The sequence below is a fragment of the Phoca vitulina genome, unplaced genomic scaffold (assembly GCF_004348235.1).
Source record: "Phoca vitulina isolate PV1807 unplaced genomic scaffold, GSC_HSeal_1.0 scaffold28, whole genome shotgun sequence".
Taxonomy (NCBI): Eukaryota; Metazoa; Chordata; class Mammalia; order Carnivora; family Phocidae; genus Phoca; species Phoca vitulina.
The window spans coordinates 19,321,064-19,335,994 of NW_022589731.1; the positions used below are offsets into that span (position 1 = coordinate 19,321,064).

Genomic DNA, 14,931 nt, shown 5'->3' on the forward strand with positions numbered 1-14,931 from the left:
AGACATGCCTAGGCCCGTGTGGATGCTAACCCAGACACGCATCCACCTCGGACACCTGCGGCATGCCAAGGGCCATTAAGACAGTATCCACTGGGTTCCGGGAGGCCAGAGAGGGTCACAGAGCCAGCACGAGAGTCAGGAGTCAGCTCAGACCTCCTTCCTCTGGCATGGCCCCTGGTTGCTGCTCTTTCTGTCTTTCTGTCTGTCTGTCTCTCATACATGCACAGGGCAGAAAGAAGACTTTTATAGTGGGAGGGAGCCCTGTGGTTTTGGAGCTCAAGATAGTGCTGGAACATGGTAATCGTTCAGTAAACATGTTGAATAGATATTAATCATGGTTAGCGTGTCAGTGTTTACTGAGTCAGACACTGTCCTAGGTACTTTTTGGATGTTAATCTCAGTAAGACCCTAGGAGATAAGTACTCTTAGAACTGTCGTTTTAGAGATGAAGAGGCTGATGAACAGAGAAGTTTGTAACTTGCCTAAAGCCACTCAGCAATTAAGTGGCAAAGCCTGGATTTGAACCCAGACGTCGGGCTCTGGGGCCACATGCTTACTACCACACTATTAACGAGAAAGGACTCCAGGTTAGTGGAAGCTTTCATGGTCTTGCTTTGTCCAATCGGCTCAGGATGTTTAAGGCTCACTTAAAAAAAAATCGGTTTCAGAACAGGATTCTACCATCATCTCTTTTGAGGAGGTCACTTAAAAAAATGATTGAGACTTAATTTTCTAAGAGGTTTTTTAAGGGCTCATCCCTTCATACCACATAGACGGATTAGGTGTTTTCTGGATGTCAGATGCTGAGCTTTGAACTGCGGGCACCCACAGAAGTAACTTGTCTGCAAGGGCCTGCCATGCAATGCTTCCTGCTATTCAAAGCTTTGCAGGAACAGAGAGAATTCTTCCCCACAGATTTTGACTGTGTACAGTAGTGGCGTTGATCATTCCAGTCTATACAGTGTCCATTTTATTCCTTTCGGGTCACTGAAATGTGTCTGGTTTTCTTCCCAAAGACCTCCGAAGCTTTTACCAATATCTGCTTTTAAGTATTCCTCATGTCTTTAAGGAAGGACTATCTGGCGCAGCTGGGAAAGGGGAGACAACTGGGTCCTCAGCCCCTCAGCAGGGAGTTCAGTCCTCCTGGGGGTGCCAGAGGAAGCTCCTCACTCCTCAAGAGCTTGCTAGCTGATGAGTCATTTCTGTGCCTGATAAATGGTAGCTCTAGTTATAGCTATTATGAAATTCCCCTTGGATAAATGAGGAACCAGATTCAGAGAGGTTTAGTGACTTCCCCAAGGCCACACAGCAATGAGGGCAGAGCTGGGACTAGGACATCTCACTCAGAGCTCCTTTATTCATTGGGGTTATTCTGAAGCATCTGAGAAATGGACAACATCGTCAGGGTCACAGATGGGAGGAGGGCCCAGCCCCAGTGCCACCATCAGTTTCTTTGGGGTACCCTTGATGTGGTGCTCATTTTTTAGGAGATACCTAGAATGCCTTATGTTTCTCAGGGGCTGAGTATACCATGATGGCTCAGGATACCCAGCTCATGTCCCAAATCTCCAGCAATTCTCAAGTCAATTACATGAACGTTTGGGGGGAAATATTTCAATATTAAAACAAACGGACCTGTGTTATGGAGAATATACCAAACACACATGCCCTAGGGTGACCATTGTCCTGGTTTGCCGAGTACTGACCGGGCTCTCTGAGGATGCAGGACTTTGGGTTTTAAAACCAGGACAATCTTGGGCAGACCAAGATGAATCGGTTACCTCATGGCACCCAGACATCCTGGGTGGGGACCTGTGCCTTCTCTCCATGCCCACCCATATCGTGCACATGTTACAAGAGCCAGAGGACGTTGGTAGAAGACTCTGCAGAGACCCAAGTATAAATGGGGAGCCAGGAGATTAAGACTGACTCTTGCTGGGTGACCTCAGACAAAGTCCCCCGGTCCTCCTCCCCCACTGGCTGTATTCTTCAGATTTTCTGGATAAGATGATGCCCTGGTGCCTCCCAAGGGGTTGGTGAAGACCCTCCCACTCATTGGGAGATGACACTCAAGCCTCCAAAGTCAGATGGCCTGGGTTCAGATCCCATTATCACGTGGGGCAACAGACCGTCCTGGATTGCTCTGGGTGGAGGCAGGTTTTCCATTTTAAAACTGGGCCAGTCCCATGCAAAGCATCCAGGATGCGTGACTTTCTGTGCTAAAACCAGGACAGTGCTGATTACCCAGGACAAGTTGGTCATCCTATCACCACTACTCACCAGCTGTGTGATCTTGAGCAAGTTACTTAACCCCTCTGTGCCTCATCCGCTTATTTGAAAAAAAAAGATTATAGTTGTATCAGTCCTCAACGTATAGAGACATGGTGAGCATCAGTGAACTAATGCACGTGACTCTCCATCAAAGGGTCTAAAGTGGGACGGGTTAAAGCCTCAAGAAGTGTGGGTTTTTATTAATATTAGTTATTATAAATTAATTAGTAATGTGATTTAATAGTAATACTTTTTCAGCCAGTGTGAAACCTGTTTGTACAAAACCAAACTCCAGTTCCCAACTCTACATTCCAAGGCAAGGGGAGAAAGTCCTGCAAGAATTTCAGGGGCCTGTTTTAATTCAGTGTTAAAACAGTAGTCCTTGTGGAAGGAAGGGGAGGTCGCCCTGCCGTTCATGCTGCTTGTGAACCTGGCTCATGCACATTCCCTCTGCCCCTTGCTTTCCTTGAACAGACTGGCCTAATTCTGGAGCCGGGGCTCTATAGCAAGGGCCTATATTATCGGCCAGATTATCTCCACATCCTGGGCAACTCTGTCTGCAGTCTTTCTCCTTGTGCATTTTTGGAATAATATGATTTATTTTAAAAATACACAGTAGATGGGGTGCCTGGGTGGCTCAGTCGGTTAAGTGTCTGCTTTCGGCTCAGGTCATGATCTCAGGGTCCTGGGATCGAGCCCCGCATCGGGCTCCCTGCTCAGTGGGGAGTCTGCTTCTCCCTCTCCCTCTGACTGCCCCCTGGCCCGCTCAAGCTCACTCTCTCTCTCTCAAATAGTTAAAATCTTAAAAAAATAAATAAATAGTAGAAACACCTGCCCACATGGAATCCCATGGAATGGAGCATGTGAGACCTTACGGCTGGACTGGCCCTTCGGGCTCTCTGATGTTGGTAACAGACAGCTCGCTGGTGCTCATGAATTACCCTGTGCCTACAGGAAATGGGTTGCATGAACCACTTCTCTCAGTTGGCGTGAGATGTCAGTTCTCGAAAGTCCCTGGAGCTGGTGGAGTCAGGACCGGGCTGTGGTTAGAAGCATAGGCAGCAAGCTCCTGATTCCATCCTCTAAGCTGTGTCCCTGATTTCCCAGAGACTTAACATTCTCTTAGCCACAGCCCAGTCCTGACTCCACCAGCTCCAGGGACTTAGCCCCTGAGAACCCTGTAGCCCCAAGAGTCCTCCCTGTGACCCCCTAAGGCAGTGTGTATAGCTGCAGGCAAGGCTGAGGCTTTGGGATGGAAGATCCAGGACTGAAGGCGTGGAGGAAAGGAAGAGTCCAGGTCAGCCCAGGTAGAAAGGACCAGCTTTGAGAAACAGACAAGGGTTCAAATCCTGTCTCCATTTACCAGCTGGGCAAACCATTTGGCTTCACTGAGCTCATACTCTTCACTGTAAAACAGGGCAGGTGAAACCCACGTGGCAGGTCGAGCACACCTGGCAGGATGAATATCAGTAAAGACAAGAATTAGAGACACTACTGAGAGAATGTAGACTGTGGTGCTGACATGCAGCAGGTGATCAGTGAACTTCATGAGTAGTAATAATGAGAATTTATATTTACTTGCACTTGGGCCCTGTGTTAATTGCTTTATGTGCTTTACGCATTGAACACATTCCGTGCATCTGTGTGCTTTTTGCATTTAATTTTCCAAAGAGCCCTTGGTGGCATTTTATTATATTACTATGCACATTTCACAGATGATGACCCTGAGGCTTAGCAATGTCACGCACATGTCCTAGGTCATGCACGTGTCCAAGGTCTCACACGCCTATGGCCGGGACTTGACCTCAGGTCTCTCTGGCCCCTCCCGGAGCCCCTGCACTCAAGGCCCTGCCTGTGTTCATTAATAGCAAGTCACCCTCCCCTCTCTCATGCGCAGTGTGCGGGAACGCTGCTTGGAGGAGCAGAGAAGGAGGCGGCAGCGCGCCACCAAGAAGATCAGCACCTTCATAGGGACCTTCCTCGTATGCTTCGCGCCCTACGTGATCACCAGGTGAGCCTCACCGGCCGGACTGGGGCTTTGGAGGGCAAAGCAGGGCCCACGTGACCTGGAGCAGTCACCGGCCTCTCTCTTGAACACATGTTTCCAGAGGGGGTGTTGGGGTGACAGTTTACTTCACAGGTTTGGTGAGAAGGAGGGCGCATGCAGCCTTCAGAACCAGAAGGGATGGGAAAGACTCCCCTTGATTCCCAAATCACATCGTCTAACCCTGTAGCCCCAAGAGCCCCGAAAGGAAAGGAAAGGGGAGAATGGACAGAGGAAACACCTTGCCCTGGTTGGGTTCCTACTGTCCACTGGGCACGGTGTGGCCCCGCTCCCCAGGTGTCCTCTGCCTGGACACCCTGGTCAGCAGCAGGCGCCACGTGCCATCGGCCCAGGGAGCAGGGAGCTCGCCCCGTGCCCAGCCAGGTAGGCCTGCCTGTCCCGCCGCTCTGGGCACCTCCCGCTTGTTAGTGCAGGCGTTGTGAGCTGGCCATCTTCGCTCCCATCTGCCACCGCCTGTGCCCCGAGGAGCAGCTTGCTGGCCGTGGGGCCGTGCGTTCCAAAAGCCAACCCGCTCTAGCTGCAGGATTTCTCTCTTGTGCTTCAGCCAGGCAAAAAGCATCATCCCATCAGTTTTGCACAGTGGAGGGGAAAAAGAAACCACAACTCTGTATCCAGAATGGCTTCACTGTTTAGGAAGTTGACGATAAAAAGGGACTTTGATGTTTGATTAGGAAGTGGATGTTGAGCCTGGGAAGTAGGATCTGTGCAGTGTGTGTGTGTGTGTGTGTGTGTGAGAGAGAGAGAGAGAGAGAGAGAGAGAGATTGAAAGAGGACACAGCCCAGCATCCCAGCATCCCGTGGTGTCCTCAGCTGGCAGGCGGAAGGGACCCCCTGCCTGGCTGTCTCCTAGGGTGGGCTTGCATGCTCTGGGGAGGAGGAGCCCACCACAAAGTCTCCCTGTTCCTCTCGTGCATCCTTATCCTGAGCTGACATCTGGTTCCCTGTAGTACCATCCGTTTTCTTTGGCCCAGGAGAACATCTGTCCCCTCCTCCTAGGGGCCCTACTCCCCCATGGCAGCCCCCATCTTTTCTTCTCTTGGAGTGTCTTCCCGTCTCTTCACAGCCGCCTTCTCTGGGGGAAATCTCGCTTTGCATGTAGGACCTGGGACGGTCTGCAGGTCTCTGGGTAGGTCTGACTTGGGCAGAGCAAGAGCCGTTAGTTCTTCCTTCTAGAACCGTCGACTAGACCTCCCCTCCCCACTACTGACATCTTGCGTGGGATCCCCTTTCGGGGGGGGCTGCTCTGTGCATTGCAGGCTGTTAGCAGCACTGTGTCTTCTACCCACGACTCGCCTCTACCCCGCTCCTGCTCCCCAGTGTTCACAACTAGAAATGTCATCAGACACCGCCCTGGGGATCAGCATCACCCCTGGGTGAGAACCCTTGGTCTAGATGCGCCACATCCAGCCAGGATCCCGGAGCTTGCATGGATCAGGTTTTCCAAGGGACACGAAACCCAGGCAGAGACAAGCGGGTTTCTGTTGCTGTCCAAGGGCGGGGCCACAGGGCGGTGACCAGCATGGGCTCTGGAACATGCCCACTTGGGTTCAAACCACAGCTGCACTTCTTCCTGCAGTGTGACCCTGGGCCAGTGATACCACCTCTCTGAGCCTCCAGCCTCCCATCGAAGTGAGCAGTGCCTGCCACTTAGGGTTGTTTTGAGGATTGAAGCCTTTGAGCATGGGGAGCGTGGACAGCACAGGCCTGGCATGGATGACATCTGTGGTTGGCACTCCCTCCCTTGTACTTGTGATGGGCTGGTGTGTGCAGTGAGGGGATTAATCCAAGGAGGAAAGAGGCAATGGGAGGGGAGGGCAGGCAGATGGCTCTCCTCTTAGATCCCACTGGAGAGGGGACCTGTGGGCTAATGATGGGAACTTGAACCCTCAGAGGAGCCTAGGTAATGTGGCTCCAGCTTTAAACTATTGGATTTTTCTCTGGCTTAATCTCATTTCCCAACAAAATTTTCCTTTTTTTCTGATTATAGCCTGGTTCATCTAATGGTGCCCAGAAAATAACGTTTCGGTAAAATTGATAGTAGGTTCACAATGCAATATGTTCCCTCCAAATGGATTTGATGCATTTGGGGTTTTTAAAAATATTCACAGAACTGTTCCTCTTTTATGGGGATGAATGGCAACTTACTAAGGAGAAAAAGCTATGCCCAGAAAACCTCATACATACAAAATACGGCTTCGGGGAAGCCACCCCCAGGCCCACTGCCACCACCGACCCAGCTCCTATCTTGACTCTTTCTTTTTTGGGGGGGAGTGGTAAATTTTAATTTTATTTTTTTATTGAAGTATAATTAACATACAGTGTGGTATTAGTTTCAGGTGTATAATATAGTGATTCAACAATTCTGTGCATTACTCAGTGCTCATCTGACAAGTGTACTCTTGATGCCCTCTATTTCACCCAGCCCCTGCCCACCGCTCCCCTCTGGCGACCACCACTTTGTTCTCTGTATTTAAGAGTCTGTTTTTTTGTCTGTCTCTTTTTTTCTTTGTTTCTTCTTTTTTGTTTCTTAAATTCCACATATGAGTGAAATCACATAGTATCCGTCTTTCTCTGACTTGTTTCACTTAGCGTTATACTCCCTAGCTCCATCCATGTTGTTGCAAATGGCAAGATTCCATTCTTTTTATGGCTAATATTCCATATATATATGGAATATTATATATTATATAATATTGGAATATATATATTCCATATATATATATATATAAAAAACATCTTCTTTATCCATTCATCATCAGTCAGTGGACAGTTGGGTTCCTTCCATATCTTGGCTATTATAAATAATGCTGCTATAAACAGTTGTTCATATATCTTTCCAAATTAGTGTTTTCATTTTCTTTGGGATATATCTCCAGTAGTACAATTACTGGATCATATGGTAATTCTATTTTTAATCTTTTGAGGAACCTCCATACTGTTTTCCACAGTGGCTGTACCAATTCACATCCCCACCAGCAGGGCACAAGGGCCCCCTTTTCTCCATATCCTCGCCAACACTTGTTATTTCCTGTGGTTTTGATTCTAGCCATTCTGACAGGTGTGAGGTGCTATCTCATTGTGGTTTTGATTTGCATTTCCCTGACGATGAGTGATGTTGAGCATCTTCTCATGTACCTGTTGCCCATCTGTCTGTCTTCTTTGGAAAAATACCTATTCAGGTCCTCTGCCCATCTTTTAATTGGATTATTTGTTCTTTTTGTGTTGAGTTGTGTAAGTTCTTTATACATTTTGAAGATGAACCCCTTTTCGGATATGTCATTTACAAATATCTTCTCCCATTCCGTAGGTTGCCTTGTCACTTTGTTGATGGTTTCCTTTGCTGTGCAGAAGTAGGTGTAGTTCCAATAGTTTAATTTTGCTTTTGTTTCCCTTGCCTGAGGAGACAGATCTAGAAAAGTGTTTTTACGGCTGATGTCAGAGAAATTACTGCTTGTGTTTCCTTTTATAAGTTTTATGGCTTCAGGTCTGACATTTAAGTCTGTAATCCATTTTGAGTTTATTTTTGTGGGTGGTGTAAGAAAGTGGTCCAGTTTCATTCTTCTGCATGTGGCCATCCAGTTTCCCCAACGCCATTTATCGAAGAGACTCTCTTTCCCCCACCGCCACCAGTCTACCCGGCTCCTGTCTTGGCTTTCTTATGTGAACAAAGGAACCGTCCTAAGCAAACCTCATAAAATATGCAAACATTCCCTCATTTCATTCCAGCACACATTTCTCTAGCACCTTTTCTGTGCAGAGCATAAAAAAGACCCTGCAGAGGAGGCGTGGGTTGGTGAGGTCCTGCAGGAGACCCCCTCTGCAGAGACACTGACCCCGTAGATATGGCCCTCGCACCCGGACAGAACACTATGTGACGTCATCCGATAGGTACAGGGTCCAATGTTTCTGAGACAGGAGCGAGCTCACCTGGCTGGAGCTTCCTGGACCAGCCTTGTGAAGTAGGCTTGGCTATGCTGGAGGGACGATCCAAGCAGAAGGGACAGCATGAGCCAGATTTAGAGCCCTGCATGGGGTTCACCAGTCATGGGTTCCTTTAGAGCACTTGAACATGGCCTGTCTGAATTGAGACGCACTGTAGGTATAAAATGCACACTGGGTTTCCATGGCTTAGCATGACCAAATATATATATACTTTTTATATTGATTCCATAGGGAATGGTGATATCTTGGATTAAATAAACTATACGATTAGAATTAATTTCACCTGCATCTTCCCACACCTGTGGCTTGCCGTCTCTTCCTGTTGGACAGCACTGGTCTTAGAGAGGTCTGGGGAATGAGGTGTGCTGAAGCCCTTCCTCCCGGCACCGTCTTTCCCTTGACTTCTAGCTGCTCATATCATGTGTCCTTCACTCCCCTGTGACCCCCGTTCCTGCTGCGCTCCAAGAGTGCTCAGGACTCTCTGCCTCCCTTCCTTCCGTGTCCGGTGTCCTGCCCAATATCAGAGTTTATCAAGAAGCATCCATTGAGCAACAAAGTCACTGCCTCCCTCCACCACATCAGGGGCAACAAGGCAGGGGCTCTTGGACGGCCTGAATGGGGGGACATCAGGCCCCAATCAGGGTGGCAGGGAGCGATGCTTGTGGCTGGCACGTAAACACAGAGTTAGTCCCCATGAAATTATACCCCTCTTGGAACCACCTGCTCCATCCACACCCCTCCTATGAGTGAGGGGAGAAGAGATTCTGATGAGGTGCGTCATGTTTATGGTCACGGGAGGCCCCAGGCACACCCCAAGGGGTTGGGCATGTGCCGGCGTGCTCATTACATGTGGGGAGTTCTGTGGGCTCCAGGTATGTGCTGGGCGTGGCCCAGGTCACATCAGAACCACAGTTCCATGGCCAGGGTGTCCACACTGCCAAACAGGGTGGGGTGGGGCAGGGTTTGCTCTCATATTCACCCCCAGAGAACCTGCCCCAAACTCTCCCTTCTTGCTGAGAGTCCAGGCCAGGAACCACACACTGAGTACCGGGAGTCCATCAGATCACCCTATTGTCACCAACACTGGAATGCAGGTCGCTTCAGGTGGTGATGGATTCTCCTGCTCTTTTCAACCTGGTTTCCAAGTGTACACTCGACCTCCCACCTCAGTAGAAGCTGAAGACAGACTCTGCTCCCAAAGCGTAGTTCAGGATTTAACTTCTTGCTGGAAGTGATTCCTTGTGGAGAACCTAGAGCCGTGGGTGTTGGAAGCGGAAGGTCCCTTCCTGGGCATCTCATCCAGGGAGCGCAAGCTGGCTGTGCCTTGGGGGCCAGCAGGAACCCACAGACTGTGCCCAGCTGAGCACGTGCTGAGAGGCATCGTGAAGCCAGGCTGGGAGGGAGTGGGTGGAAAGGGCAGTGAATGAGTGCCTCCCCTGCCTGAGGAGAGGGGCACCGGCTGTGTGGTTTTCAGTTCCTAATCAGCTGCCATGGGTTTCCAACTTGGCTTCACATTAGCGTTACCTGGAGAGCTTGAACCCCCAGCCCTTACCCGGACCTCACACTGGACCAGTTAAATTAGCATCCCCAGGTGTGGTGCCTGGCATTGGTGGTTTTATTTATTTATTTTTTTAAGGATTTTATTTATTTATTTGACAGAGAGAGACAAAGCGAGAGAAGGAACACAAGCAGGGGGAGTGGGAAAGGGAGAAGCAGGCTTCCTGCCGAGCAGGGAGCCCGATGCGGGGCTCAATCCCAGGATGCCGAGATCATGACCTGAGCTAAAGGCAGATGCTTAACAACTGAGCCACCCAGGTGCCCCTGGCATTGGTGGTTTTAAAACCTCCCAGGGGATTCTAATCCCGAGTGGTGTTGAGAACCACAGCTCCAGTTCTCACACACACACACACACACACACACTCACACTCACACACACACTTCACTGATGAGGAAACAAGCCTGGGTTGTAGGGGGCCGTTGCATTGCCTAGAGTCTCGCACTGAGTCCATGCTGCATCTGGGCCTCCAACCTCAGTGGGCTGTCTACCAGCTCTTCAAACTCTCAGAACACTCCAGTGGGTCTTCGCAGACCCCAGCCCTCCCCTGCTTTCTCACTCACGTCTGCGGCTGCAGCATGAAAGTATCTTGGCATGCAAAGATTGCTCCCTGACTCCCTTCCCCAGAGCCCTCTTGCCCACGGGGGTAGGTCACCTTGTCAAATGACCGTGTTGTATTGGGATTCTCCAGAGAAACAGACAAGTAGGACAGACACATAGGTCGATAGATTGACAGAGCGATAGATCGTAGAGAGAGTGTGAGAAGTCCCCCAATCTGCCCTCTGTAAGCTGGAAACTCTGGAAAGCTGGTGTGTGACTCCATTTGAATCTGAAGGCCCAGCCACCTGGGAGAGCTGATGGTATAAGTCGTGGCTCAAGGGCCAGAGAAGCTGAGATGAGATGTCCCAACTCAATCAGTGAGGCAAGAAAGAAAGGGGCAAATTCCTCTTTCCTCTGACTCCGGCTCTATTCAAGTCCTCAGTGGGTTGGCTGAGGCCCATCCAGTTGGGGAGGGCAATCTGCCTTATTGAGCCCACTGATTCAACTGCTAAGTACATTTGGAAATGGAATGTTTAGTCTAGGCACCCGTGGCCAGTCAAACTGACATGTGACATTAACCATCACACAGGTCCTCCAGGACTCAGGCAGCCGGCTGCCCCTCAGCAGGCCTTGTGGAGAGCCACCCTGCCCTGGGACAGGCAGAAGCCCTGGGAACAGGGCAGGGGTGGGCCCTGGAGAGTTCCAGAGCTCAGGATGAAGGTCACCTCCTTGGTCACACAATATAGGCTCTCCTGGGGGTGGTAGGCATCTGTGTCTCTCCAACCTGCCAGGTGCTTGGTTGATGATGGTTCAAGTGAATTGAGCTCAGCGGCAGTCTGAGGCCTAAAGAAGCAACCAGAATATGAGGCAGGTGTGGACCGTGCCAGGAGTCAGGTCCCTGAGGTGTGTAGGGCTCCTGGCTTCACGAGGGTTAACAAGCACCAGGAGGCAGCATGTCGGGCAGAGGTGGGCCCGTGGGAGCTAGGAGTTACGTTCTGGCACCAGGTTAGCTGGACCTGACATGCTGTGCCTTCCAGGCACTTTCATGTTATCTTCATGGACCCTACAGTGCTCCCGAGGGGTGGGCTGGGCAAGCCGTGGGAGCTGCACTCTGCAGACAGGAGAACTGAGGCACAGAGAGGGAAGGAACTGCAAAGGTCATTGGGCTCACAAGGCACAGGGAGCGGGGCGGCCTGAGGCCAGCCTTGGATAGCCACGGAGCGGCCCCGGGGACTCTCCAGATGCAGCACCGACTCATTGTTCTCTACCTCGCTCCCTGCCCGGAAATGACAGTCAAAACCACCGAGGCAGCAACTGCCAGACCCTGTGGAATTCAGAGAGGAAAAGTCAAGAACCAGAACCAGCTCTGGCTCCGAAATGAATCCTGTTGAGTCCCACCTCTGTGCCTGGACCTGCGCCACCCTCCGTGCCTACATCCCATCCTCATTTCGAGATGAGGATACTGAGGCTCAGACGGGTTCTAGCCTCGCCCGATCCAGTCATTGACTCAGCCGGGGTCCCAGCTCGGGTCTGCCTGGAACCAAAGCCCGCGCGGGGTCCCTCGCGCTGCACTGCTCTGCTTCTCCTCTGGGAACACAGGAGCTCCCGCCTTCCTCCCAGAAGGAAGTAGGAAGGCACTCTGTGCCGTGACCCGCTAAGAACCAGAAAGATGCTTTTTTGGGGGATGACCGGGAGCCAGCTGTCCAGGTGTCGCTTAAACCCGTCATTGAGCTGCCACCTGGGAAGCTCATCTTTGCCCCCCCCTGCAGTGACTGTCTATCCACGTGACCTGTTTTGCTGCTTGCACCCATTCCAGCCTTATGAATGGGGACGCATGCAAGAGGGCGGGTCTGCATCGGGACCACCGTGGTGAACGCTGGGAGCTGGCAGAACTGGAACGCTGGAGAAGAGAAGGGGCTTCTGCTGTGAGCTCTGCCAACTTTTTGAGTTGATCAGGAAGATCTGGCTGGCTGGGAGGAGGTCCCCAACGATTCCCATCTGCTTGATAATTTTCTTAGGTGGGAAAGCATCATTCCTGGGTCAAGAACCATTTAGGTCTTCAGATAGGTTCTCAAGCTCCCCTTCTTGGAGAACACGAAGTCTTGATAACTGCACCTGTCACCTCTCATTGGACACCTGTAATGCACCGAGGGGTTACCAGTACATACCTGATTGCACCTAGTACAGCTCTCCTGTAAGGTAAGTATTAGAATCCTCGTCTTACAGAGGTTCAGAGGTGAGATGAGTTACCTCAGGTCACAGGAGTAACAACTGGCAGAATTAAGGGTTAAAGGTCAGTGTCAAGCCTGTTGGCAATAATTTAGCCTTGCAGCCATGCTGCATCTCCAAAGCCTGGGGACCAGGCAACTGGAAATATAGAGATGCCCATCTACAAGGTGGATGCCCATCCAACTCCCTATGCCCGAGCATCTCAGTGTGAACCCCGACATAGCACCCAGACTCTTATGGGTAAAGGCAGGTAGAAGTGGTGGGTTTGCATGGGGTCACCTCTGACTACCTGGCTGAGAGCAGCTTGGGTAGACCTGGAGTAGGGCCCAGAGGCCATCAGCTCTGGCAGCTGGACCTATCAGTAGACTTGGTTGGCACAGTGCGGACCGTGCAGCAAATACCTTTCAGAAAGACAGTCCCACCAACTGTCCCAACCAAAGAGCCACTTATATGTGCACCTTGGGGCATGTCAGATGACCGTGGAAAACATTTGGAAATCTCCACCTTCACTCTTCCTGCGAGTCACTACCTTCTATTACACACTCATGCCGGCTCCCATGTCCTTGAAGCCCTGATGGGTCACGTTTGACTTTTTCCGAGTGTTTGAGCAGGGTCTGAAGATCTGCAACAGATTCTCATCCAAAAGCTCTAATTAATTTTTTCTGAATTAAAATTCACTTGTCTAGAAGCATTTCTAAGGCTATTATCTCTGCAGCGACATATGCTTCCAAATACTTACGGTTGTCCCAAATCACCGGAGTGCGGCTTTGAAGCATTTAGTGGATCTGACAGCACCATTGTTGTGGCTTTTCAAAGTCACGGAATTATGGAGATGGCAGAGCGGTTTAATATGCAGGTGGTTGTCCAGTGTTAGTATTCTTTTAATAAAATGCCTTCCATTCTAATGTCTCATGAAAATGTTAAGTGTCAGCTTATTACTTACAGGTCTTCAAACACATAAGTTCTCCAGGAGTCTTGGGAAGACATCAGGCTGGCTTCCCAAAGAATGTTCTGTGGCCCATGTTGCCTTTGGAGCACGGCATGTGTGTGTGTGTGTGTGTGTACATGCGTGTGCATGGCATCGGGGGGAGGAGAGATGAAGGAGGTACTGAGGTGTACAGAGAGGGTGCTAATTTACCGCTTTCCAAGCAAGAGTTGAAGGTAAAGGTCTTTGTACCCTGGAACCGGGTCGAGGAGCTGGGAGGGGCATCCTGGCGCCAGGCAGGCACGTGGTCGCTGGTGCCCACAGCCCAGCCTTCCAATCCTGGGTTTTCCAGGCCGTGCCGTGGTTCCTCCTTTGTACAGCAGGGGGGCCTCTATCAGGGGTTTGAGACAATGTTTGTGAAGCGGCCGTCAAAGCCTTGAGCCCCAGGGGACCCGGAAGGGGAGCTGAGTCTACAGCTGTTGATCTTACTGGTCTGTCCTCAGCCCAGAATTTAGTTTCCTTGGAGATTCTCATTGTTGAGCAGAATGGAGACACTGGTCTCTCTGGAGGTTCAGAAAATGTCTTGGAGTTCTGGCAAAGGTACCCCATCCTCCCTGCGGGGACCAGGACTGCCAGGCTGCCGGGTGGGGAATGAGACATAAGGGTGAAGGGTGAGGGGGCAGGGGCTCCCCGGCCTCATCAGCCCTCTGTGGTGACAGCCAGCACAGGGACCAGCCAGTGACCTGGATCCGAGGGCTTCCTGCTGAGAGAGAGGAGCATGGCTCCCTGGAAGAATCCCCCTAACAAATACAGGGCAGAGGGGTGCAGAGGTGGGGCCAGGCACCTAGGACTGGTGGAGTGAGGCGCGGGGAGGGGACCTGCAGGGATCTGCTGTGCGTCACCCTGAGTCAGAAGAATATCCATCTCTGGGTTCTGCTTCCGATGTGTGAACAGGCCCCAATCCAGTGGCATCTCACACCTCCCCCCAATCCTGGCAGTGCTCAGACGCCCCCGGGTACTCGCGGCACACCCCTGAACCACGTGCAGCAGAAGCACCTGGAATGCTGGAAAAGCGGGCTCCTGGCCCTCTTCCCCTCTCCCCAGTCTGCCCTGCGGACCTGGAGTGTGGGCTCTCACCCCAGGGGGTTTGAGTGGGGAGCTGTGTCAGGGCGTCAGGGGCAGGAAGCATAAACGTTTCCCCCTGAATAGAGCCTGCTGGCAGAGGTTTTCCTGGTTCGTATCCCAGGCAGTAAATACACGGAGAGTCACTTTGGTGCTTGATGGAAGGTCAGGGACGGGGGCCAGCAAGCTCTGCTTCCTGGAGGTTGAAGAAGAGGCAGTGCCCAGTGCTTCTGCAAACGCTGGGCTCTACCTGGCTGCACACAGGGCTCTGGGAGCGGGGCA

At 51.2% G+C, this 14,931-nt stretch overlaps 1 protein-coding gene across 3 annotated transcripts in view; it reads left to right on the forward strand.

Moving 5' to 3' along the window:
- The window catches only part of GPR26 (G protein-coupled receptor 26), a 30,499-nt gene that overhangs the window by 5,750 nt on the left and 9,818 nt on the right, over nt 1-14,931 (forward strand). For 2 of the 3 annotated variants that reach the window (XR_004301681.1, XM_032423121.1), the window contains exon 2: nt 4,169-4,282. The exons of the other annotated variant lie outside the window; for it this stretch is intronic. Coding sequence is in view for 1 of the 2 variants with exons in the window: in XM_032423121.1 (XP_032279012.1) it covers nt 4,169-4,282 (114 nt within the window). In the remaining variant the exon portion in view is untranslated. The remainder of the gene's footprint in view (nt 1-4,168; nt 4,283-14,931) is intronic. 3 annotated transcript variants of the gene reach the window in all.